General features: G+C 34.9%; 2 protein-coding genes across 4 annotated transcripts; one reads left to right on the plus strand and one right to left on the minus strand.

Moving 5' to 3' along the window:
• On the minus strand, nucleotides 1-25,053 carry LOC121726861 (protein Lilipod). The gene is made up of 10 exons (XM_042114474.1): nucleotides 24,731-25,053; nucleotides 24,384-24,648; nucleotides 23,752-23,979; nucleotides 23,397-23,462; nucleotides 13,980-14,132; nucleotides 9,132-9,331; nucleotides 5,401-5,562; nucleotides 3,555-3,786; nucleotides 3,138-3,294; nucleotides 1-157 (listed from the first exon to the last, which is right to left on the minus strand). The coding sequence occupies exons 1-10, from the start codon at nucleotides 24,791-24,793 to the stop codon at nucleotides 4-6; spliced, it is 1,680 nt and encodes a 559-aa protein (XP_041970408.1). The 5' UTR covers nucleotides 24,794-25,053; the 3' UTR covers nucleotides 1-3.
• Nucleotides 16,113-21,547, plus strand: LOC121726862 (tetratricopeptide repeat protein 12). Of its 3 annotated transcripts, none has more exons than XM_042114477.1 (4): nucleotides 16,113-16,152; nucleotides 16,483-16,743; nucleotides 18,801-19,046; nucleotides 21,206-21,547. In XM_042114477.1, the coding sequence occupies exons 2-4, from the start codon at nucleotides 16,501-16,503 to the stop codon at nucleotides 21,416-21,418; spliced, it is 702 nt and encodes a 233-aa protein (XP_041970411.1). In that variant the 5' UTR covers nucleotides 16,113-16,152; nucleotides 16,483-16,500; the 3' UTR covers nucleotides 21,419-21,547. The 3 variants fall into 3 exon arrangements, with proteins under 3 accessions (XP_041970411.1, XP_041970410.1, XP_041970409.1); XM_042114476.1 differs by having other exon boundaries at nucleotides 16,130-16,273; XM_042114475.1 differs by having other exon boundaries at nucleotides 16,132-16,216; nucleotides 21,206-21,546.
• Nucleotides 25,054-25,150: the final 97 nt, after the last annotated feature.

The raw sequence follows: 25,150 nt of genomic DNA on the forward strand, positions 1-25,150 counted from the left end.
TGTTCAGTCCGATTTCAAGTGCTCTGCATTCTCTTCTATTGTATTTGGTACAACTTGATCTACGGTCAGAGTCTTCTCAGCAGACACTCTCGTTATGTTGGGGGAAACAGTTGGTGTTTCTTCTGGCATTGTAAAAAAGTCAGCAATCCATTTGAACCTAGAATGAATAATTAAAAAAATACATTAAGTACTTTTAAAAATGCGCTTCAACAACTAAATTCTACATTCATCATACACACCCAAACAAAACACATCCAAATTGTTGCAAAAAATATTTAATTTTGTTGCAAAGGTAATATTTTAGTTCCCCCTGGCTTCCACTTTAGTTAGTTGCGACACAGCATTCCAAAGCAAAAAACTGCCAAAGCTAACAATATTAAAAGCATTACTTATAATGATTTTTGATGATCAAATTGGTAATGTTATTAAAATATTATTAAAGCATGTTTGAGAAGCAGCATGAGCAAAGTAATATATTTAAAGCAATACAATTTGCTAATTTTACTTTATTTAAAAAAAAATTGACTCGACTATACTAGAAAACTAAATTTTATATATTACATAATTGTAGATACATCTATATACAAGAAACAAGTTTTGGGATTAAATAAAAAGGACAATTTCAATTTTTAATTATATTGTTTCAAATGCAATCTCAACCATTATCATACCTACTAACGATAAATACAAAACGTAAAAAAATATTTCAAGACAGAAAAATTACATTAATACACACAAAATTCATACCGAATACATAAACTCAAATATCCTACATGTTATCATAATCCCATACATTTGATACTAAAAAAAGTAAAAATTATTATAGAGAGTAGCACCAAAGGTGTTACTAACTAAAAGCACATCATTTTAAATTTCTTATTTAGGCACATTCTAGAACAAATGCAAACCCATACATCTAGGATATAGTATTTTAATTCTATGCATATTATCATTAAGGCAGTTTCAATCGTTAACTCTTAATATGAATTATGTATCTTTCCTAAAATAAAAGATTTACTGTCATCGTAGATATATCTTTAACTATCCTGCTCGACAATTTGCTATTGTTATATTTAAACCTCTATGTCAAACTCATTTTAAATTATTTGCAGTGTATTAAAAATTAGTGCAAAGGCGTATGTGTGCGTTAGTATTTAATGAAAGATGATGATCTAACGAGATCTTCTGAGACTAGAATTTAAAAGCCTCAATTTACTGATAACATTATTGTGATGTTCTGTTAGTTAATATAACTGCGATGGTAGGCTTCAATCGACTTGGCGGGGGCACTGCCGTGCCCCCAGATTATTGTTTTAATTATATCACGAAATTTTTTAAGTTTAAAAAAACTTTCATATAGGTACAGGGTCCAAGAAAGGAATCAAAAATTATTTCTCAAAAAGATTTTTACTGATTGAAATGCTAGAGTTAATGAAAAATATCTTTGATTACTCTTGAACCTGTGTTTATTAATAATTTTTAAAGCACATTGTATAATGCAGGACCTGTGTCCTATACCATCTGCATGGTTAGGTGGTTTCACTAAGGTAACAATGATATTGAGCAAAAATAGAAAATTATACAATCACCAGTCTTTAAAATGTCTTTAAAATTAAAAATTATTTCACACACTTCATTCAACTCTTAAAAATAATAATATGTCATGGCAAACATAAAATTTAACTTAATCATTTCATATTCAAAAATTAATAATCACAATCGTTTTAATAAAAAATAAATAATCTCCAATTATCTTACTCAAATAACAAATTCAGTCTCATTGAAAGAAAATAATTATTATAAAATATCATTAAACCTTATCTCAAAAAACTATCCTTTTTTGAGAAATTATAATATTTCATTACTAGGGTGAAACCTACAAATGCAAAGTTTTAAAATGCTGCTATTAAATCCATTTGTTTGTTATTATACTTCTAGTTAATAAGCCGACATCCATGAACTCATAGCTAGCCAAACGTAGCTCAACATCAATTTGAAACAGTAAGAGGCAGTCCACACGGCGCGTTGCGTCGACGCAGCGCTGCCGTTTGACGCATAGCCGGCAACACGGGCGCTGCGCCATCGCAGCGTTATTACAAAGCAGTCTACGTCAACACCCCCTACGTCAACAACAACATCCTTCTTCGTCTCGGGGGCTGCTGTCCATCATGTGTGCGTTGCGACGACGCAGCACGCCGTGTGAACACCTTGGTTATTTGTATGTAAAATAACGTAACGTCAGCGCTGCGTCGACGCAACGCTGACGCAACGCGCCGTGTGGACTGGCTCTAATACAGTGCAAAATATTTTACGTAAACCAACTAAAAACAAAAATAGGTTCATATATTTAACTCGTGTTCTACACTGTATGCTATAAAATTAGAATCGACTTTTTGTGGTCATATAGTCGGTTACCTATCAAGCTATCATAATGATATTCTTTGATAACTTAATTCTATTTATAGTAAGGAATTTTGTTATAATTATATATTATTTGTCTAATAACAATACTTTTATTACTTGGTACAAACCAACTCTTGCAATCACATTGTTAATATGGTCATACAAAATTTTACCAAAAAACTCGAGTGATATATGATTATACTAAACTTTTTATAATACTCTAAGCAAAATATGGCAACGTGTAACTGTTTTAGGATACAAATCTTACGCGATTTGAAAATGCTATAAAATTAAACATTCTTAATGTTTATTTAACATTTCATGTAATTAAGTACATGCAGTATGGTCACTTGGTCGCGTTATTATTAAAATAACTATACACTCGAGACCCAAACACAGTAGCCTTATCAAAACGAAAAATTGAGAAATTAATAGGGTCGATAATAACTTTATAATTTATATCATCAGATATTTCGTTTCGGACACAATATGTCTTGAACAAGTAATTTAGCATGCGATGTAAATATTTACATGCTGTAAAATTTGTAACAAAAATTATCAGAAGGGGCGCAAATTTACGTTACTTTGTAACATTAACTTTCGTCGCCATTCCGAACCTATGGCGCAGCTTGAGGGGTCGACATACCAGCGCACGGATATCCAATGTGATTACAAAAGGTTAGTTGTTGAGGAAGGAGACACAGTGGGCGACGGTGTTGACGTTCTCGACCAACCTGTTGTAGAGCTCGCGGCGTACGCTGGCTGTGAACTTGCGCACGAGGCACAGCGTCACGGTGGCCGCGAATATCGCGTTGTACAGCAGCACCAGCCGGAAGTTGCCCAGCCACTCGATGCGACCGAACTCGCCGAGCAGATCGAAATTTGTTATACCTGAAAGTTTATAAACTTTTATAGTATTTGATTCCTAACTACCTAGCCAATACTATATCTGGTCTTGGTAAAGGTCAGATGCTTGATTAGCAACTGAAAATTCAGGCTTATTGTTTTATCCACAATGAAGTTTATAGGGGTATCAAAAACTCCAACGTCTGCGCTTCTTGTAAAACAAACAGCGCAGACGTTGGACCATGTTGCCTGTAACCGAATCTAATGATGAAAGCTAAAGCTCTTGGAATATTTAATCAAAATACCTAATATCTTAACAAGCAGCGGCTGCGCGGTGGAGTGTGCGAGCAGGACGGCGCATAGCGCGATAATGCGTGTGAGAGGAGTGCGGCGGGCGCGGGGCAGCACATGCAGCGCGCGCATGGGCGTGGCCAGGCCGGTCAGTGATGCCGCGTGCAGGTACAGTATGAGGAACGCCTCCAACGTCGCGCCCGCCCATCCTAGCTTCGACAGCGAGGCTATGCCCAGTGTAAATTGCTGGAAAAATTTACATTTATTTAATGAAAAAAAGTAGGTTAATATAAATCCCTGCTGTTATGTGTATTTTTGAGAGATATAATTGTTCAAATTGAAGTTTGACCCATGTACCCATGATACGGATAAGGTACAGATCACCTAAGGTACAAAGCATAATCACTTTTGTCTTATCAGTTATCACACGAGCTTTATGTTGTAATATCTACTAATAACTTCGTCTAGTACCACCTTAAATACAATAGGCTACTTGACCTAATTTTTTTCTTCATACTAATCGCTTCTTAATCATTCATTTTCCCAAAAAAAACTAATATTTTAATATTTTACACAGTAGAAACCCATAAAAATGTTGATTGAAAAATATGCCTTATATATGGCGCCGAAAACACTGTCCGCCATAGTGCGACGTCATACGTTTTGTATTTTAAACTCTTTTTATTGAACATTTTTTATGTGCTAAATGTACGAGTCTAAAAGTGCCCAAAAATTATAAAATACCTAATTAAATAAGAAATTAGAAATCATTTGTAATGTTGAAAACTTTTGGAGAAAAGTTTTGGCCATTTCATTTCCCGTCTACAATAAATGGAGATAATATGTATAACTACGTAGCTAGCACGGGGTTTCCCAGTCGATTCTTCGGAAGAAAGTAATGGCAGTTTCTTTCCCATGTCTACATATCTTATTCCCGAGCATGGCACCACCCATCGACTTGAGTTTCAGTGGACAAAGACAAGAAACTCTTTCCATAGCAACCATTAAAGCAACGGCAATTATTTTTTTTTTGACATTTAGTTTCTTGGTTCTTTTTTTTTTAATTATGGCACCTCGGCTATAAAACCATGGCCAGTGTCGAGTAAATGGCGGTAAATTAAAAAAATCGACGTGTAGCAACCTTGTCTATAGCCAGAATTATATTTTTGATCTACGAAATACGAATAATAAAAACTAAGGAACTTTATTATTCGTAGTTTGTAGATCAAAACTATAATTCCGGCTATAGACAGGGTTGCTATACATCGATTTTTTGAATTTGCCGCCATTTGCTCGACACTGGCCATGGTTTTATAGCCAAGTGCCATAATAAAAATAAAAACAGAATCAAGAAACTAAATGTCAAAAGCGGATCGTCATGCTTGTCATATAGATTTTCAAAAGCGAAAGATATCGAGATACGAAAGAAACTTTTACTCCAATGTTTTTCCGGTAAAACTGTCAAAATTTAGTTTCTTTCGTTTGTCTACGTGCTTGTGCTAGCTATGCTGATGTTTTATTTGAATTATTCAAGAAAATATATTTTAGAAATCTTTCTACGCTTATTCTTATTATTTATGTACAAATAAACTTACATATAACGAGCGCGATAAATAAAAGATATTAAATTAGGAGTATGATGACGTCACATCCAAATCGGAAGTACTGAAATCGTTTTCGTCAGTACAAATCCTATTTTCATAAAATCATATTTTCAAATCGACTTTATTTATTAATCATAAGCTTTTATATGATGATAAGGGTGAAATACGGTTTCCTAGGCCAAGTTCTACTAGAAATATGCATTTGTTCAATAAAATTGAATATATTATGTCAAGTAGCCTATTGTTAAAAAATTACCCGTGTACTGAGCGGCAGCGCTTTAATGCCGATGAGCAGCTCGAGGGTGTTCTGCAGCACCATGAGCACGGTGATGGTGGTGAGCGCCAGCAGCAGCAGCATCGCCAGCGGATACACCACGTTGCGTTGGAGTGACGACGTCTTGCGCTTGTTCTCCACTTCCTGAAATTTCACATGTTATGTGATGATTATGCCATTTAGCTATACTTAATGAAGTTCAGTGTATATCAGGGCTTTTCAATCAGAGGCGGCACTCAACTGGGCGCGGACGGAACCCTAAAAAAGAGACTTTGTTTTATACCTACTATGTAGTGATGAAGTAGGGAAAATGCATTAATAATATTCGGAAACAGGGAGGCCTGAAAAATAATTTTGTTATAATCTCAGGGGACTGATTTGGAAATGATCTATTTAGTTGATTGCAGCAAAGTTTTTTTTTTAAGCTAAGATACGAAATAAAAAAACTTTAAGTAGTATGAGTAGGTAAGTACGTGGCAGTGGCGGGGCAAGACATTTTGATGTGGGCAAGATATATTTTGCGAGACCCCCTGATGGATGTCACAAGATGACGGATTTTGTTGAGAGAAAGAGTTTTTTGATAGTCAAACTTTTTTATTTATAAATATTGTTATTTATAAAAAAATTGAGTATCAACGACTCTTAAAACCCAAAAAAATCCTCGTTGTCCAAGGGATGCGAGGCTCCTTGGACCGCGAGGCCGTGGGCGGTCGCCCACACCGCCCACGCCTTACACCGCCTCTGGTACGTGGACTACATTAGCGAAAGTATTTTAAAGTCACAACAATAATGACACGACAATAACCTGACTACTTGTATTTATTTAACGAATGTTTTAATTTAACGAATGTGTCATTCAGCGTGGAAATTTACAAATTACATTGATAAAGTGCCACGAGCGAGTACAGTTCTACAAATTTCTCCGTTATCGAAATGTTCTGTGATATTATATAATTATTGATTTACCAAACGTGTATGCCGATAAAACTAATCCATATGTGCATTATCAAAGGCATTATCTAATGCAGGGGTTCCTAAACTGTGCGCCGCGGCGCCCTGGTGCGCCGTGGTAAGGCAAGAAGGGCGCCGTGAGTCGAGCCTCCATCATTATCCGAAACCACAAATATTATAAAATTAAATTACATATAATAATTATTAACTTAGATGAATGATTGGTCTCGCGCGTGCGCTACGACTAGATACCGTCGGAGTACTTGAAAAATGAGGCAACAAATCATACGCCTGATGCGGCGTAACCGCGCCAGTCGCGCCGCAAGCTTCGGGTGAGGTAGATGTGTCGATAATTTTCGAAATTTTAAGTTACGTCCGTTGCAAAATGCGTGATGAGCGCATTAAAATCTCTAGCTAGCGTAGCTGGTTCGAATCCCGCCAACGGAACAAAAAGTTTTCATCCTAGATCATGAATGTGTATTAATAAATATGAATTAGGAGTATCATATTAAAAAAAAAATCTTAAATACAGTTTAAATTTTATGTACACAATACAGTAACAAATGAGAAAATAAATTTAACATTTGCTTTTTTATGACTTATTCTTAACTTTCGTTAAACTTCCTACCATTGTTTTTGTATTATTTTCTCATCAATATTGTACCCATTATATTTCGTTGACCTAAACAGCGTTGTTATTTTATCGCATTCTTTTCGAATGGACTTTATTCCAATGGTAAAGTTTATCTGGTGATTGAAAAATCAGCACTTACTACACAATAATAATAAATTACAAGACCACAGCAACTAATTTTTCCCCATTGATTGGGCACCAGTCACATATCTGGCAACCCGATTATCTAAGCACACAACAATATTTGTGCATTGTTTTACACACACTACAATATTGAGTTGCCGCATTCTGAAATCAAATTTTCTATACAGCGCGGTATCTAGTCGAGCGCGCGCGCGAGACCAATCATTTATCTAAGAAGTATTAATTATGTAAAGCAGGTAGATGATTAAGTATTTGTTTATTACTATTTACCTGCTTAACGTAACTTTAATCATTATGAAAGTTATTTACATATTTAAAATGTATATTTTTCTAATAGCTAGGTAGATTAGGGAGGCCCTGACAAAATATTTTACCTGTAACTGCGTCACAGGCTGAAAAAGATTGGGAACCATCTAATGAATATTGTTTCTTTTGGATCATTCGGCATATTCGGCATAAAAATAATTTATTATGTCCTCCTTTAAAGATTCCTCTAGGGATCTCAAAACATTAAATTATTGAGAAAACCTTTTATCTTCTATTCTATTAAAATAATTACCACTACACTTTTTTTTTTTAATGAAATAAACGAGCAAGCGGGTCACCTGATGGAAAGCAACTTTTTTTTTATGAAATAAGGGGGCAAACGAGCAAACGGGTCACCTGATGGAAAGCAACTTCCGTCGCCCATGGACACTCGCAGCATCAGAAGAGCTGCATGTGCGTTGCCGGCCTTTTAAGAGGGTAATAGGGGAGGGTAGGGAAGGGAATAGGGTAGGGGATTGGGCCTCCGGTAAACTCACTTACTCGGCGAAACACAGCGGAAGCGCTGTTTCACGCCGGTTTTCTGTGAGGACGTGGTATCTCTCCGGTCGAGCCGGCCCATTCGTGCCGAAGCATGGCTCTCCCACGTCAGCAGCAGGACATCTAGTATTTTAATATTAAATAGTCTTCAGTTAATCAATATTAAGTATTACTAAATAAATTGGGCCTTACTCGCAGTTCGACCGCGGCTAATACGTTTACTTAGTCAAAGGTCAACTATAAATAAGTAATACCAAAGTAATACCTATTAAATTACACTGAACAATGAACATAGATCATAATTTGTTTGTCTACGTCTAGACGCTAATGCCTGGACAAAAAACTCTTTTGAAAACAAAATACAGAACGTTATTATGATTTTTTACGGCAAAATCTATCATTAGGTATTTCCTGCAATCAGAGATAAAATTTATTTTTTCTTAACGAGGCGTAAATGGTTTAATTATTTTTTATGTTGACGTAGGTACATAACTAATGACGATAGTTTGAAGGTAACACGACACTTTAAACGTTTTTGAGATTTGTTATTATGTATTTCATGTACGCAGGCGCCCAAGTGTTTAGAATGAAACAGTTTACAATAGTATTTCATATTATACTTATCGTAGAATGTATAGATAATGGTTCATCATTATTTTACTTATTACATTTTACTTATTAAATTACTAAACCCGACGAACTGAATGACGTTGTTATTGTTATTTAACTCTAATTTAAAACAAAGAGCCTTACTAAGTGCCTTACCGTAAAGCTAACTTGCACCAGGCTGGGATCTGGTGCTTTGCCTTTAATCATACGTACGAACTTCGATCATACGAAGAATAAGGGAGATGACGTGATAATACTCTACTTTGAGTCTGTCTTAAAGTAAAGGTTCTAAAATAAGGTTGTCTGGCAGAAACTGCTGTTAGCCATAAGACCGCCTATTTGTTACATATAGTTTTCCTATAACAGTACAAATAAAGAAATTCTAAGGGCCTGTTTCATCACTTTTTGATAAAGTGCCTAATAGGCTATTCACAACTTTTTTGACAGATTCTCCATACTTGATCTGCCAAGTTAATTGGTGGATAGTCTTATCAGGAAGTGGTGAAACAGGCCCTAAGTCTAGCCGGTGAGAGTTAACCTTATTTCTTAGTTAGGTACTTCTTTGACTTACCTTTCGTAGAGTAACAATTTTCTGAAGCCTCTCATTCAGCCCAGCTTGCAGGGCCCCGTTTCTCAGCCTCAAAAGGGGCGTCTCCTTTTCTTCAGGCGACATGACAGTCTTGTCCTTCGATATCGAAGTATCAGGGTTGATGGGCGCCGAGATGTCGCCGTTATCAGGGTACATAGGCTCGGGAGATATGTATCCCGCTCCTGAAATAAAAAAAATATGAAAACGATGTAAGAAATTATAAATCATTAAGTGTAGGTAAAATATATTGATGAGGGTCTTAGGACTTCTTTTAGCTCAAATGAAACAACGTCTGGTGGATTCGTGGTTTTGAAAACTGATTAAGAATTTTTGATACTTTTCACCTGGCGGACCTCTGTATCATTCGGGTTTTCTCGCCCTAACTTAAAACCCCCTATTTCAAAACTCCACAAACAAAGTCAAAGAGCAAAGGCAGTAGCAGACTGCAAAATGGAACTAGTGAAATCTGAATATGCCGGAACCCGGAACTGTTAGAAAACATGCACTGTCCAATCATTAGAACAAAGCGTGCCGCATTAACCTCAAACACTTATCCTCCGTCTGTATTTGCAATTCTAAATGCGGTTTCTAGTTTTCTACAGACTAGTTAATTTCAACCGCGACCGAGTAGCTTTTTGTGCTAAGTGTACAAAACTTGTAACACCATAGACTAAGGAAATGTATTTTCCTTAGTCTATGCATCTACTTATGGATCTATGCCCAAATCACATTCGACTGTCAACATAATAATTATTAAATATTTAGGGGCTGTTTCTCAACTTCCTGATAAGTGCCGGATAGGCTATCCACCACTTAACTTGACAGATAGAGTGTGGAGAATCTGTCAAATAAGTTGTAGATGGATCCTATCCGGCACTTTATCAGGAAATGGTGAAACAAGCCCTTAATTTTTTTTCACATCCCGTGATAATGATATACTAAGATTAAACCTAAACGGTCATCAATATATTCAACAGTCATAAAGTGTATAATCATTAGTCATTACAGAACTCAAATTGCAATTGCATAATATCGTCTTGTAATGTATAATTCATAATCGCTCTTCTGAAACTAATCAGACGATTCTAGACAGAACTATGTGTGTCAAGTAGACTGCTAATAAATATGTTAAATAGTTGCATACAATCATCCATAGCAGACATTCTCAAAGTCTGCTCCGCGGAGCCCTGGGGCAAAGGCCACGTAGGAGCTCCGCGGCAAGCGATTAGCGACACCAGAGACAAAAATTCAAAGACAAAATATTCTTATTTTTGAGTTTGTCAAAAATGTCCTTCATAAAAGGGTTCAACCACCAGAATAGTTTAAGAACTGCTGGTCTATAGACAAACAACATGGCAATTAGCGAATATTTATTTTAGGTATCGATGATTATCTTTGACGACGATTTAAATTTCATTAGTAGCGCGATAGTATAAAGTAGATAAAATTATCATATTCCCATAGAAACTGGAATTTGATCCCGGTAAAACAATAATTAACTCTACTTTTCTTAGAACAAAACCTTAAAGTTAAATGTTTTTGCCGTAGCTCTCATTAAATCGAGATATTAATCAAAGGTGTTAATCCAGACCAGGAAGAAGAAGAATTCCTTCTCTACTAAACCCAATTTTATAAATTCTTATTCCGAAATGACTGTCAAGCTTAAATAAAGTAAAGTTTATAACTGTGTACATATTTCCAAGACTCTATATTCTTCAAAATTATCATTATCTAATAGAAAAACTTAAGCTGGAGCTAGAGATGAAAATATTAATTAGAGCTTTTAATCGTAAAAAATAATTTAAGCAAGATGTAGAGAATGTATATGTGTTGACGTAGGAAGTGCGTATTATTCGTTGTAAATATTTATGTTCGCATTGCGAAAGTAAGAACAATGACTCCCTCACAATCACATGTTGGTAAATAATTTATATCAACTACCTCACCCAAACATGTACGTCCTTTTGAACTCTATTACCAAGGAATAGGGTTAAAAAGTGCTAAAATGGACCAGTCTTACACCGTACACACATCAGTCTCGTTAAAAAACTAATTACAACCAAAATTGTTTCTTTTTCAAGATTAGTGCATTTAAAATAACAAGTGTGAGACTTAAGCTCATCAGTCATTAATTCTTTACAATTAATTGTCCTGTTTATATATTTTTGTCTCTTACGTAAAAATCGCGTGAGAAATTATATTTTAAATCTAAATACTAGGCGGTCACTCTCGTTATTGTCGTAACAATACAATATTATAAGGCAGTGTCATTAGGTCGTTATAGAGTTCCAATTTTAATCTCGGGTAAATTTCGCGCAGAACTACTAATTGTACTGATATGTATTCTGTGGCAGAACCAGGAAAGAAAATTATATTATTGTGTCACTAGCTGTGTCCCGTGGTGTTACCCGCGGTTGAAGTGAAATATAATAAAACACTATGAAAAGTACCAATAATAGGGTCAAAATGGGACGATATATGGTATACTGGTTTATGGTAGTTATGATGATGTTGATGAATGTAATTTGCATAGTAGCATAATATGCTTTCCGTTCTTAAAACAACGCCCAAACTTCCAAACTTGTATCTATAGCTCGTTTGGAGTTCTCTCAGCACATTCCATCGTATACTTTAGAGCAAAATCTTACTTGTTGGTAGCTTGTTAGAATACTTCTTACGAAACCGAAGTCACAACATGTTTCCATATACCTACATTTTAAGGAGTTCCCTCGATTACCTATGGATCCCTTCATCAGGTCACCACTTTTGTGAACATGGGGATGATACCTTATATTTCCTATATTTTTAAAGTCGGTTAAAATTATAGCCTATGTGTTATTTTGATAATATAATATTAGCTATGCTATTGTAAAATTTTTATGAAAATTCATTCAGTAGTTTTTACGTGTAAAAGAGTAAGATACATCCATACATACAAACTTTAGACTTTATAATATAAGTAGGAAGTAGGATACTCATAACTCATAAGTTCATAACGGCTTATATCTTAGTTCGAATTATTCGTATAAGAAAGAAGAAAGTTCTAGAATTAGTAAATAAAAAGTGACGCTCATTAGAAGACATAAAGTCCAAACTCCAAATTACTCAGGATAAAAAGATTGTTGAACTGTTGGCTGTTTAAATTATTATGAACCAAACCATGACATTGATTTGGTTCATTAGTCATGTTTTATGGTTGTAAACATGGGTGCATTAGCGCTACGCACTACACTCTGCAGCGATCTAAAAATACAACAGTAACAAACAAGCCAGAATTAGCTTTGTTCGTGGTTATACCGTAAAGTTACAATGATGTAACAAACATCCTAACACACCTCCCTGTGTTAGAAAGCCGAAATAGATCATAGTCGAGTTAATCAATTTGTAGAATCTATTCCATTCACTATAATAAAAAGTTTAAATTTGGTAATAAAGAGTATCATCCATATAAATCCACCCATACTAATACCTATTATAAAATGTGTCTGTCTGCCTGTTTCCTCTTTACGCCCAAACCGCTGAACCGATTGCGCTGGAATTTGGTATGGAGATACTTTGAGTCCCTAGAAAGGATTAGGATACTTTTTATCCCGAAAATATGTACGGTTCCCGCGCTATAAGCGAAGCGAGTTGCGGACATCACCTCGTCAATTATACAATTATTCAAATTAACCAAATTGGTCACGTAACTGACGGATAACGAACTATTGATAGGTTGAATATAGATATTTAATATATAAATAGCACGGACGCAATGTTGCAAAACTGATAAACGATAAGAATAGCGCGACTCAATGTTTTTGTTCCACGCCGATCCCAGCGGAGATCAGAATAGTCTTTTGTTCTAGTCTAGGTTCGTCATTGTTTGGTATAATGTCCATCACGTATCGAAACACGAATTAAGGTCGTGCTGTGTGGAGGTCGAACCGAATTGCGCCGCGGAAGCCGATACTCATTACTCGTACCCCTAGTGCCCTATTCTAATGCCGCGAAAATCACTAGGATTGTATTTGATTATGACGTGGGGGAGCCATGCTCCGGCACGAATAGGCCGGCTCGACCGGAGAAATACCACGGGCTCACAGTAAATCGGCGTGAAACAGCCCTTGCGTCCATGGGCGACGGAAGTTGCTTTCCATCAGGTGACCCGTTTGCTCGTTTGCCCCCTTATTTCATTTTAAAAAAAATTAATCTCGAGTGAGACGCAACTGTGTAGCGCGCAAGTGAAACAGCGTGCGCTCGAAACTACATTCGAATAATGAGAATAGGCCCCATTACCCGCGAACAGTCGCACGGTGTGACCTACGATAGCGTTTCATTTTAAAACAATGTGCATACTACATTTGTCTATTATGTTTGATTGCGTCCTTATTTTTTGCCACTAAGATTCCCGCGGACCGCCAACTCGTGGTAGTAAAAGAGGTAACAACATTACGAGGTTATAGGACCGGAAGAAACTATCGACTATCAATGCTTAAATAATGATTTTATTATGTAGAGGCTAAGAACTCAACAAAAAGGTTTTTAGGTAGTGTAACCAATGGTGATGAAATGAAGCAATCCATCGCGGATGAGTTAAAATAATTACCTTAGATTGGATGTTGTACCAGAGAATTCAGACCGCTATCTGCCTAATGCCTATGTATCAGAGAATTCATAGGCAGATAGCGGTCCTACGTTATAAATTATATTTGCTCGATTTATGTCAAACTACTTGACCAAATAACGTTGACCTGTCGACTGGGCTTGACATAATTCAACCAAATGACGTAGGTCCACCATCTGCCTATGAATCAATTTCCCTGATAGTGAACTAAATGTCGTGCTCACCTGTTGCAATAGAGGTCTGGATCCTCCGCCGTAGGGTGTCCTCCTCGAACGAGTACACGTAATATTCTTCATTGAGATCTCTGAGGAACTGCGGCTTCACCAGCACCGCGCTCACCACGCCGAACAACCGCACAAACCCAAGTGGGGTGAACACTGTTGGTAAAAAATTATATTTGTGAATGGTGGTGAATAATCTTATATAAAAAATTCTCGTGTCACAATGTTAGTCCACGTACTCCTCCGAAACGGCTTAACTGATTTTAACCAAATTTTATATGCATATTCAGTGGGTCTGAACAATACAAGTGCTACAGCAAGATACAAATATAAACTGTACATGCCACAGTGCCACATGGATGTATATAGGAAAAATGTGTACATTAACGCCATTAATATTTTTAATAAATTACCAGATAATTTTCAATCATTAAATGCAAGTAACTTTAAAAGACAAATTACTAAATGGCTATTAAACAATTGTTTTTACACATTAAACGAATATATGACATTTAAAGAAAAATAATGCAATGTATAACGTATATATTATCTATTAAAATTAATTAAATTTGACAATTAAAGACCAATAATTCAATGTAAGATGTAATAAAATTAATTAATTAAAATCTCTTATGACATAAATATTTTCTATGTAATGTAATTATTATTATTGTATAGTTATTCAATTTGAAATGTATTTTATTTTATATGAAGCTTATAATATATTTCTTCAATTGACAAATTATATATAAAATTCTTTGTAAGATAATGATGTAGGTATTAATTAATTTTACTTATATATTTAATTTAATTGCACGCCATTGTTATGGCAGAATGTTAGAACTATAAGTAGTGAATAAGACCTTTATATCAACAACATTCTGGCAATAAAGACATCTGAATTTGAATTTGAATTTGTGAATCGGCTACTGGGTACTTTTTATATTGATAAGTGCATTTGTTGAATAAATAATTAGTAAATTATTACAACAGGAGTCTGACGGTGACCATTGTTTGTGTGACGGGATAACGATGGACGTTGTCATGGTAACATACTTATTTAGTCACTTGATTTAGATTATGGCAAAGCAACGTTTGCCGGGACAGCTAGTATATTATATTTTCATTTATGATGGGTAAATATTCAGATTGAGATCTAACCATGCAATACTTCTTTTTTTTAATACATTTTTGAACTCGACATATTAAGTTAATTGATTGAATCAGATTCAGTAGGAATCTAGTTAGTTTAAAGCTTAGTAAGTACCAAGTATACATAAGCTCATGGCTTATACGGTAAATGAACGAAAGTGGCAGGAAAATTGCAACAACCAGTAAGCTACTTAGTTAAGATAAGCGAATATAATCATGTCAATCCGCTAGTCAGCGCATAAGAAAGTTACACCATTTATAGAGTATGAAATTCTCAAGCAGAAAATAGTTTTCTTCTTGGCAATTTGATACAGATCGTATCGTGCATCATAAAACATTAAATTCTATTTTCGTTTGAGCATCGCTATTGAGATGAGCGTAGCATTTTTTCTGTTGGATGATCAATGTTTGCATCTTGAAAAAACTTTCAGGGTCATGAATTTTTACGACGTATCTAAATTGGGTATCACAGCTAGTATTTGCTTTTGGATTTTTTCTCAGTCGTGCTTGATTGCTTTGTTTTGCCACATTGATTATGTGCAGCTGTGTTTAAATTTTATGCGCAGCATGTCAAATCAATTACCGTATTGCCATTAACTATTAAGTCTAAGATTTTATTGGATTTAGTAGAAATCTAGATTTCGCAGTTAGTAATCTGTACTTTATTAATATTATAAAGCGGAAGAGTTTGTTTGTTTGTTTGAACGCGCTAATCTCAGGAACCTAGTCCGATTTCAAAAATTATTTCAGTGTTAGATAGCCCATTTATTGAGGAAGGCTACAGGCTATAAATTATCACTCTAAGACGAATAGGAGCGAAGAAACAGAGGAAAATGTGGAAAAAATCGGGAAAATTAATTTTTAAGTTATTTCGCACAGATGTAGAGTAGACCACGTGAAGGGACGTAGGGTATTTTCTGCGGTAAATGTACGGTTTCCGTAAAATTATTAATTTATGCGGGCGAAGCCGCGCGGAACGTCTAGTAATAATTATATTTGCTGCTAGAGAAGTTATAAACATTGGGTAAATAGATGCTTTATAACATGTAATAAGTAATTTCCATTTCGCAGCCTTAACTCGGAGAAAGGTAGGTACTTATTAGAAATTAGAAGTAATCAAAGAAAGTCTAGAACGAAAGTAGCATGTATATGTAGGTAATATTTAAAAATATTCGTTTCTGTATACTTATTGCCTATGCCAAATCGTTATAGATATAAAAATATGATAAAAATACTTTTCATTACCTGTTAACCAACTCGTCACTATGACGCAGGTTTCTAGGCAACGTAACATTTGTACGTGACAGGCAAGGTCAAAATACAATAATCGCATTAGACCTGATTAGACTAACAGAAAGCTGTCTAAAAACCTATGATGACCGACAAAATGGAACTAAACGAGGAGTGGAACAACTTCATGAAGAAAGTCGGCGAAGTGTCGAGCTTGGTCAAAGACATGGCCAGCGGAGACAAGGAGAAGGCCGAAGCTGCTAAGCAACTCGCCGATCGGTACATTGAGGGCAAAGTCATCGTGGACGAGGACGTGAAGATGACTGTGAAACACGATCGTACTGTCATCAACCAGAAAGCTTTCGAGAATACTGAGGGTAATAAGGTAAAAGTGATTAGGACTACTCTTTGAGCTATTGTTGCGATTTTTCAAAGGAAAACCTATACATATACCTAGTATGTTAGTGTACTTATATATTATAATTACATAAAGACCAAGTCATCGCAAATACTTCTTGCATCTATGTCAAAATCTATTATGTAATAGAAAAGTATGGAGTGCGTGAGGATAAGGCATCTAGTAACCGCAAAGAATGCACTAGTCACTAGTGCATATGTACGTTACTTAATATCTAAACTACTTTAAGTATTTTAATTAGTACTATAAAATATTTCAAAACTTATTCTTAAACTTATGAACACTCCTAATATTTTTTTGTAGAAATAATTTTGTAACCTACATCAAGTTTAAAAGGTGACAAGGTGTTTCGTAAATGGATTTCAACCGATTAAGAGGATACACCAGGGGCGAGAGAAATTGAAAATAGGTATTTGAAAATGTATTGCTGTCTCACCAATCTCAAGTCTCCCACCGCAGAGCGCGATAGAGACAACACGACAAAAGTTCTAATAAAAGAACAGAAAATCTTCGATTCGTTGTCCGCTGATTCCTTCTCCAAAACTTAACCGATTTAAGTACTTTTTTCATTAAGAATTAAAGGAAGGCTTGAGCTGTGTTCCTATGTTTTTTTTTTTTTGTATATTTTAGCCAGTTTTGTTTTCTGGGTGTTTAAACCCAGAGGAAAATCTGGCCATTTTTTTGGGTTTTTGGACGTTCCTATCTTTTTTAATAATAAAATTATGAAAAAAAGGAAAACATAGGGCATGCTAACAGTGGCCATAGATATTCAGGAAAAAAATCATAACTCTACCGGCATTATCCAGGGAGGAAACAGGGGACAACGTTTGTATGGAAAAACGGTGGTGTGGAATCCTCTTAATGAATAAAATACGTGATTCGAGTAACCTGCACCTGTGCATACAAACAATTATAACATTATCTAGCGCGTTATTACTACAAAAATTATTGTTGATGAATATAAATCCAATCCAACTACGACACGTGTTATAATCGAAAGTGACGATATCTAAATAAAATAACCACTTGCATTAATCCATATATTAGAATATAAAATTAGGTACCGAGTACCAACTAAAACAATCAGAAAACAGAATGCGTCGCTCGGTCGCTCCATACTCTATCATCCTTTCATGAAAAATTACTATCTTAAAGCATGCTTCAATTGTTTGATTTATAAATAGCATTAAAACGATTGCTCTTTCAAGACAGTGAAAGCTGTTTGGCTCGAGTACCTCTATAAATATCCCCTGTATAAATATATTAGATATTGACCTGACTAATGATGACAGTCTGTAACACGTTTATGGCTATAAAAAGATTTTATGTTTTGCTTTTATTGTAACTACGTATGGATTTCATTAGTCGACTCGGATGGCACAAGGAAATCAAAATCAACGAAAAAGGGAGCCTGTCCTTTTGTTTTGAATACAATGTGTAGGTTTCTTTGTCATAATATTATTGCTCTCGGGCATTTGCGCTCGTAAAATGGCATAACCGTTTTTATGATCCCATTTGATATTAATTTTTACACTGACTTGACATAAAAGTATTAGCTGATTTAGAAATCCATAAAAATGAAGATAGCCTGTTACAGTTGTTACACAAGAAACATTTACTTTTAGTACAATGACAACATTTTTGCCTTGGCTACGGTTTTAGATTTTTGTTTTTTTTTTTTCATTATACGTGTTTTCTGTATTGATTGGCGCCGTTATTCATTAATCATAAAACAATGATGCCATAACATATTCAAAAACAGCTTACAGATCTATCAAGCAGAGATCTCTACCTATAATTCTTTGTGGCGTTAATGCATTGTCCTTTATAAATCAAACGTCTAGAGAGACATTCGATTCGTGCTAATAATTTATAAGTAAATACCTATAAATACTAAATACAAATCAGAAATGCGTCATGCTTTAACGTTGCACCCACGAACCAGGCAGAGAATGTATTAACCTACTCTACAAGTTTCGAATACTTGCATGTATCGTATTTAATACTATCTTTGGATATTTTAGGGCGAAATAGACAAAGATGCGTGGATGAAAGAAGTCAGTAAAGATGCCGAAAGGCGCGCACTCGACCGAAAAATTCGTCGTGAAAAAGCAGAAACGCTTAAAACTCAAGCAGTCAAGGCGTTCCGTAGAGGTGAATATGAGAGAGCTCTGTCCTGCTATAACAGGGCTATCGACGAAGTTAGAGACAATCCCATGTTGTACTGCGACAGGGCGCTTACCAATATCAAGCTTGGAAACTTTGACAAGGTGAGATTTTTTGGTTTAGAATTACTCTAGATTTTAAACTGTCAAGTGAGCAAACAAGTAGACAAACAGAAAACAGACAGAATCGACATGGGATTCGGGGCGCGAAATTAAAAAGCAATGTCAAATTTAAAAACAACGCTCAAACCGGTAAAAGTTTTACTTTTTACCATCAACGCTTTGAAATAAGGCCAAATAAATAACAGTGAAAAAGTACAGTCCTTGCTCTACATTTAATAAATTGTTAATTATAAGAGACCTTATAATATATTCTTTCTTCGTATTTTTATTGTTCTTGTCATATTGGTCGATGGCCAATCAAAATTCAAAATTTTCGTCCGAGTTCGACCCGGTTTCAACAATAGCTTTCATCAAACAATCGGTGGCAGCATTCCAATTTCTAACCTTCAAGATAATTACGCTTATGCCAACAAATATTTCATAATATAATATTATGAAAAAATAAAAACAAACTTGCTTGAAACGTTTTTAGACAGTTTAACGATTGAAATGTAAATAATGACGGTAGAAATGAATGACTGCTTACATGTGTATTGTGTATCTCTCTTACATCAAAAGCTCTTCTACAGTAAGTATATCTATTTACCCAATAATTTCCTACATTTATAATGCCATGTTATTGAACGCGGTTGTTGTTCAAGTTACTATGCTCTTTCAAAGTATAATTTGCGAAGGGGGTCAATGACACGCTGTCATATGGCAACGCTAAAATTATTTGGTGTGCGGGCAGATTCTAGACGGCACGGCGATTTCAAATATTACAGTTATATTCGAAAGTGCAAACAAACACTGTCATAACAAGGACAGAGATTCAGGCCTTACAAATACGTAGCGGTTTGTTATCTATACTAATATTATAAATGCGAAAGTATCTCTGTCTGTCTGTCTGTCTCGCTTTCACGCCAAAACTACCAAACCGATTGTAATGAAATTTTGTATACAGATAGTCTAAAGCCTGAGAAAGGACATAGGCTACTTTTTTACTAGAAAAAAGGGTTGTAAAGGGGTGAAAATACAAAAATTTGTTCAAATTAAGTTAGTTCCAAAAATTCATACTAGATGGCGCCTCTTGCATGCGTCTCTTACATCGCGCTAACGCTTGCCCAACATATTTCTATAAGAGGTGGTATAATTTTTTTCGATTATTATTTCTTTTAACGTTATTTCATAAGTCAGTACTTTATATTATATACAGTGAAAATAGTTTATGGGTAAGGTTGTGTAATTAGGGGGCTAAATAAGCTTTAAAAATTGGCATAAAATATAAAGTTAAATTTTAAAAAATTAAATATTATGTGCACACTGCACAGCTGTTTTGATTTTAGGGGTACCAGGGTTTTTTTTATAAAAGCTTTTGACACCAATTTTGTTGACATCGCGCGCTATAAACTGAAGTCCACGCGGACGAAGTCGCGGGCAACAGCTAGTATTTAATAATTAGGACTTACGACCGCATTCAATTGAGATTTGACTTACTCCGATATAATTTTAATAGATAAACTCTCTATTCACTAGTGCTTTTAATTTGCCGTAAATATATCTTAGTGCGGCCGTCAATGTTTAAATAATTAATTAATTGCAAATGCTAGATAGCCTTGAGAAAGGTGTCGCAACGAACCAACGAAATTCCTACATCTGCTGTAGTGTAGCCCTTACAAAGGGGACCTATTTATGAATTGTAAACGTCGCGAAGGGTCGCTTTTCTATTGCCTTTTTTAGGTCAGAGCTCTGGGGTTTACTTAGAATTCTGCCATGATTCTGCTCGTAATTTAGACATCTGTACAAGTTATTTGAATTAAGTCCATGTCATAATAAAAACAGTGCAATTTTAAATATTAATATTTGTTTACCTTGACGAGATAGATAAGTACTCAAATACCTAGTACATAAAAATCGTTATCTGTCGTGCCCTAATTTGATAGAGCCAACAGCCGTCACTCGTAACATAATCTTAGACATGGGTTTAATTACCTCTAACCTTGCACACATCGCTGGTAGAAGATTACTAATGAGCTCCTACAATCGTGGGGGCACTTCGCACTACTGTAGTCTGTAGATAACATTTGAGCCCACAACTTGTAGACTACCTATTCGTAGGCATTCATAAAATGAATAATACTAATATTTAGGTATATTTTTAGGTAGTCGCTGACTGTGAATTGGCTCTACGTCTGAACGAGAATAGTTTCAAAGCCCGACTCTATCGGGCGAAAGCTTACAAGGAGTTGGATGAGTCAGAAAAGCTGGACATTAGCAGAAAGGAACTGAGTGAAATGTTCTTGCAGCACGAGGACCTCATTACGTATTTCTTGGATAAACAATTCGATAACAATGAGACTGATGAGCAGTCATAAGTTACAAGCTAATGGTTACTACGCGATTTCTCGGAAACTCGTTTGTAAATTTCTGATGGACCTATCATTATTTTAGGTTGCGTAATAGATATTGTAATTGATATAATAGTTATCTATACTAATATTATAAATGCGAAAGTATTGACACCGCGCACTATAAACTGAAGTCCACGCGGACGAAGTCGCGGGCAACAGCTAGTTTCGGAATATAGTAAATTGGTATGTTGATTTGTCACTTCTATTCTTAAGTAACTTTGACCGGTCAAAGGAACTACAGAAAGTAGAGTCTGGAGTCCGGACTCCAGACTCTACTTTCTGTAGTTCCTACGTGATTTACGTCGTTTACAAATAGAATTATTCTAAACAACTTTATCAGTTTCTGACAGTTTATAAATCAGATTTATTTTTAGAGATTTGGGCGCCACTATAAGCATACCCATTACCTAAAGCTCAGGAAAGCTGTGTTTATTGTTTGATTTTATATTGTATCGGGGAACAGTGTTATTACGGTAATTTTTTTATTACGGAAACAATTATAGACGTCTTTAAAAATAAAAACAAGTATTAGCTATGTCCACACTGTGCACTTTCATCTTCAATTTTCATCATCAACTTTCATATTGGCGCATTCCATAATTGAATGCGTCAAGGAACGCAACGCCAATATTGTCATTTTTAGGGTTCCGTAGCCAAATGGAAAAACGGAACCCTTATAGATTCGTCACGTCTGTCTGTCTGTACGTCCGTATGTCACAGCCACTTTTCTCCGAAACTATAAGAGCTATACTATTGAAACTTGGTAAGTAGATGTAGTCTGTGAACCGCATTAAGATTTTGATACAAAAATGGAAAAAATATTAAAAATTTTAGGGGTCCCCATAGGTACAACTGAAACAAAAAAAAATTTTATTCATCTAACCTATGCGTGTGGGATATTTATGAATAGGTCTTCAAAAATCATATTGAGGTTTCTAATATCATTTTTTTCTAACCTGAATAGTTTGCGAGAGAGACTCTTCCAAAGTGGTAAAATGTGTGCCCCCCCCTCTAACTTCTAAAGTAGGGGCATTATAATTCTAAAAAAAATATATGATGTACATTACTATACAAACTACCAACGAAAATTGGTTTGAACAACATCTAGATCAAGTAGTTTTTTTATACGTCATAAATGGTAAATTTAATTTAACTTTCATTAAATCGACTGAAATATAAAAATAAATCATAAATACATATTTTGATTTCATAGAAATAAACCTTATTGCTGCTGCGGAACCCTTCATGGGCGAGTCCAACTCGCACTTGGCCGCTTTTTTGAAGTTTTGGATACGGACAGAGGACATGCGTCGCGGGCATGCCTCACGTTCGCTGTTGACTGCGTTACATCGCATGCCCTTGACGAACAGAAAAAGGCACAGTGTGGACAAAGCTAATATGATTTATGCAGTTGCGTCAACAGGTTTAGGAGATAAGGTTGAAAGACCGCCGATCGACGAACCTGCAGTGTCAACTTTCAGCGAAATCAGTTGCGACGCGAAATACAAGTTCATACGAACTTGTATTTCGCGTCGCAACTGCTGATAGAATATAGTATATTGTGTAGTGAATACTAAAAGCGTTTTTTGTCGTGTAAATACCTAGTACCTACAGGCTTCAAGTAAATTTTTAAAATACCTTTGTTCAACGTTTTAAATTAGTACACATTGACATAAATTGTATGTATATTCTTTTTACAGGAGAGTTCTTCTCTAACCTTTAATGTTTAAAGAATTTTGAAGTTAATTTTTGCATTCCATAATATAGAAATTTCTAGATAAAAGAATGATGCAATTTTTTGCATTCATTTCAACAGTCCATTTTATTCCATTCCAAATTATTAATCAATCAAAATAACAAAATAATATAACAAAAGCATAATTCATGAAAATTAAGAAATATCTTATTTGATATTTATGTAGATGTTTAATTTTTTACTTACCTAGTAGCATCAATACACCAACAAATGACACACACGAGTACAGAAATGGTAGATATGTCCACAAACCTGAAAACAATTTATATTAAAGCAAGATATAACAAGAAACCTTATTAATGATACCTTTTACAATATTTATATAATAAGTTTTAAACAATTAATTGCTTGTTATTAACAATCAAATTGTTACTATTGTATTTAACACAAACTGAAGTTATTGCAAATAATAATACAACCAGCATTTGGTTCTGATAAAAAAAAATTAAAACAGTACAGCATAATGCAGTTTTTTTATTCATAATTTCTATTCATTTCAGGAAATAATTAGCCAGGTAATCAAAAATAAATTACAACTTACTCAGTAAAGCCTCAATGCTGGAACTATCGCCTTCGAACCAAGCTGAGATTACATAGGCAATACCGAGCATAGCCACACCTAGCAGGGCCAGCACTATGAATGTCTCGTAAACTCTTCCCTTTAGACCCCTGTACCCGGGGAAGCCTGTGGACTCGGAGAAAAGATAGGCAAATGGAAGAAAAACAAAAAGGGAGAGGTTGGAGAATAAAAATACATGGTTCCATAAACCTGAAACAAAAACAAAACATTCAAATTTTCTGATGTGTCCCTCAAATAGTCTATCAATATTATCTACAATGGCAATTTTAAGATAGAAACAATAAAAATTAATGATATCTTATCTATATTAAACAATAAAAAATATATCCAACTATAGCAAAACCACAATGGTAATGATTTTAGGAGTCTATTATGATTTATGACTATGTATGTGGTTTTTTCTTTTAACTACTAAGTGTAAAAGCAATATGTTGATGGATTTATGACAAAAGCTAATAATTTATGTAGTTTATGTAGATTATATTTTAAAACTTTTATTTATAGACACAATCAGATCAGACTTGACTTACATACTTATAAAAATTTTGCTTATTTCTCAGATAGTTTATACTACTACTAGTCTAACATCTTACCTTGTATCAAAGAGCTATTCAGCCATTTCACATAGTAGCTATTGGGGTACAATATGAGCACCTCGTTACTGACTATTGATACAGGCAGCAACAGTGCTGAACCCAGACTCACTGCCAAGGCAATAGTACAAAGCCACAGGCTTATGCGATAGACTTTTACCTCTTCTTCATCAACCGAGTAAAAATCTTCACTATCGCGTCGGCGAAATTTCTCAATTAACATAAACGAGAACAGATAAAGTAAGATAAAGAGGAGCAGGAATATCTAAAACAATATTTTAATTGTTACATGCTATTGAAAAACAGCTATACTTCATTATTAAACAGAAATACCAGACAAAACTTACGATCTGTTCCCTGACATTATTGTGAAATATTTGCTCTCGCAAATCGGCCTCCTCATCGTCCATTGTGACTGGTTAAAATCTTTTTAATTCTTTACTCCTTTACCTTTTTGTTACTCTTGTTAGTAGCGCAACATCAAAAACAATTAACTTCATTTTCACACTTATTTACACCATTGTCATATCACTGATATTTTTTACGAAACCTGTAAACACTCTTTTTATTTATCTGAGAACATCACAAACAGATTATTTTTGGCAAAAAGAAGACTTTGAAATTTAATTAAAATATGATTTCACCGACTTGAATTGAATGATTGAAACCACGACTAATTTTTATTTTTGAAAGACTATTGTTTACCAATGACAGATGTCATTTGCATAAAACTTTTTTTTCTTATTATGGCACTTCGTCTATTTAAC

This window comes from Aricia agestis, chromosome 5, assembly GCF_905147365.1.
Source record: "Aricia agestis chromosome 5, ilAriAges1.1, whole genome shotgun sequence".
Taxonomy (NCBI): Eukaryota; Metazoa; Arthropoda; class Insecta; order Lepidoptera; family Lycaenidae; genus Aricia; species Aricia agestis.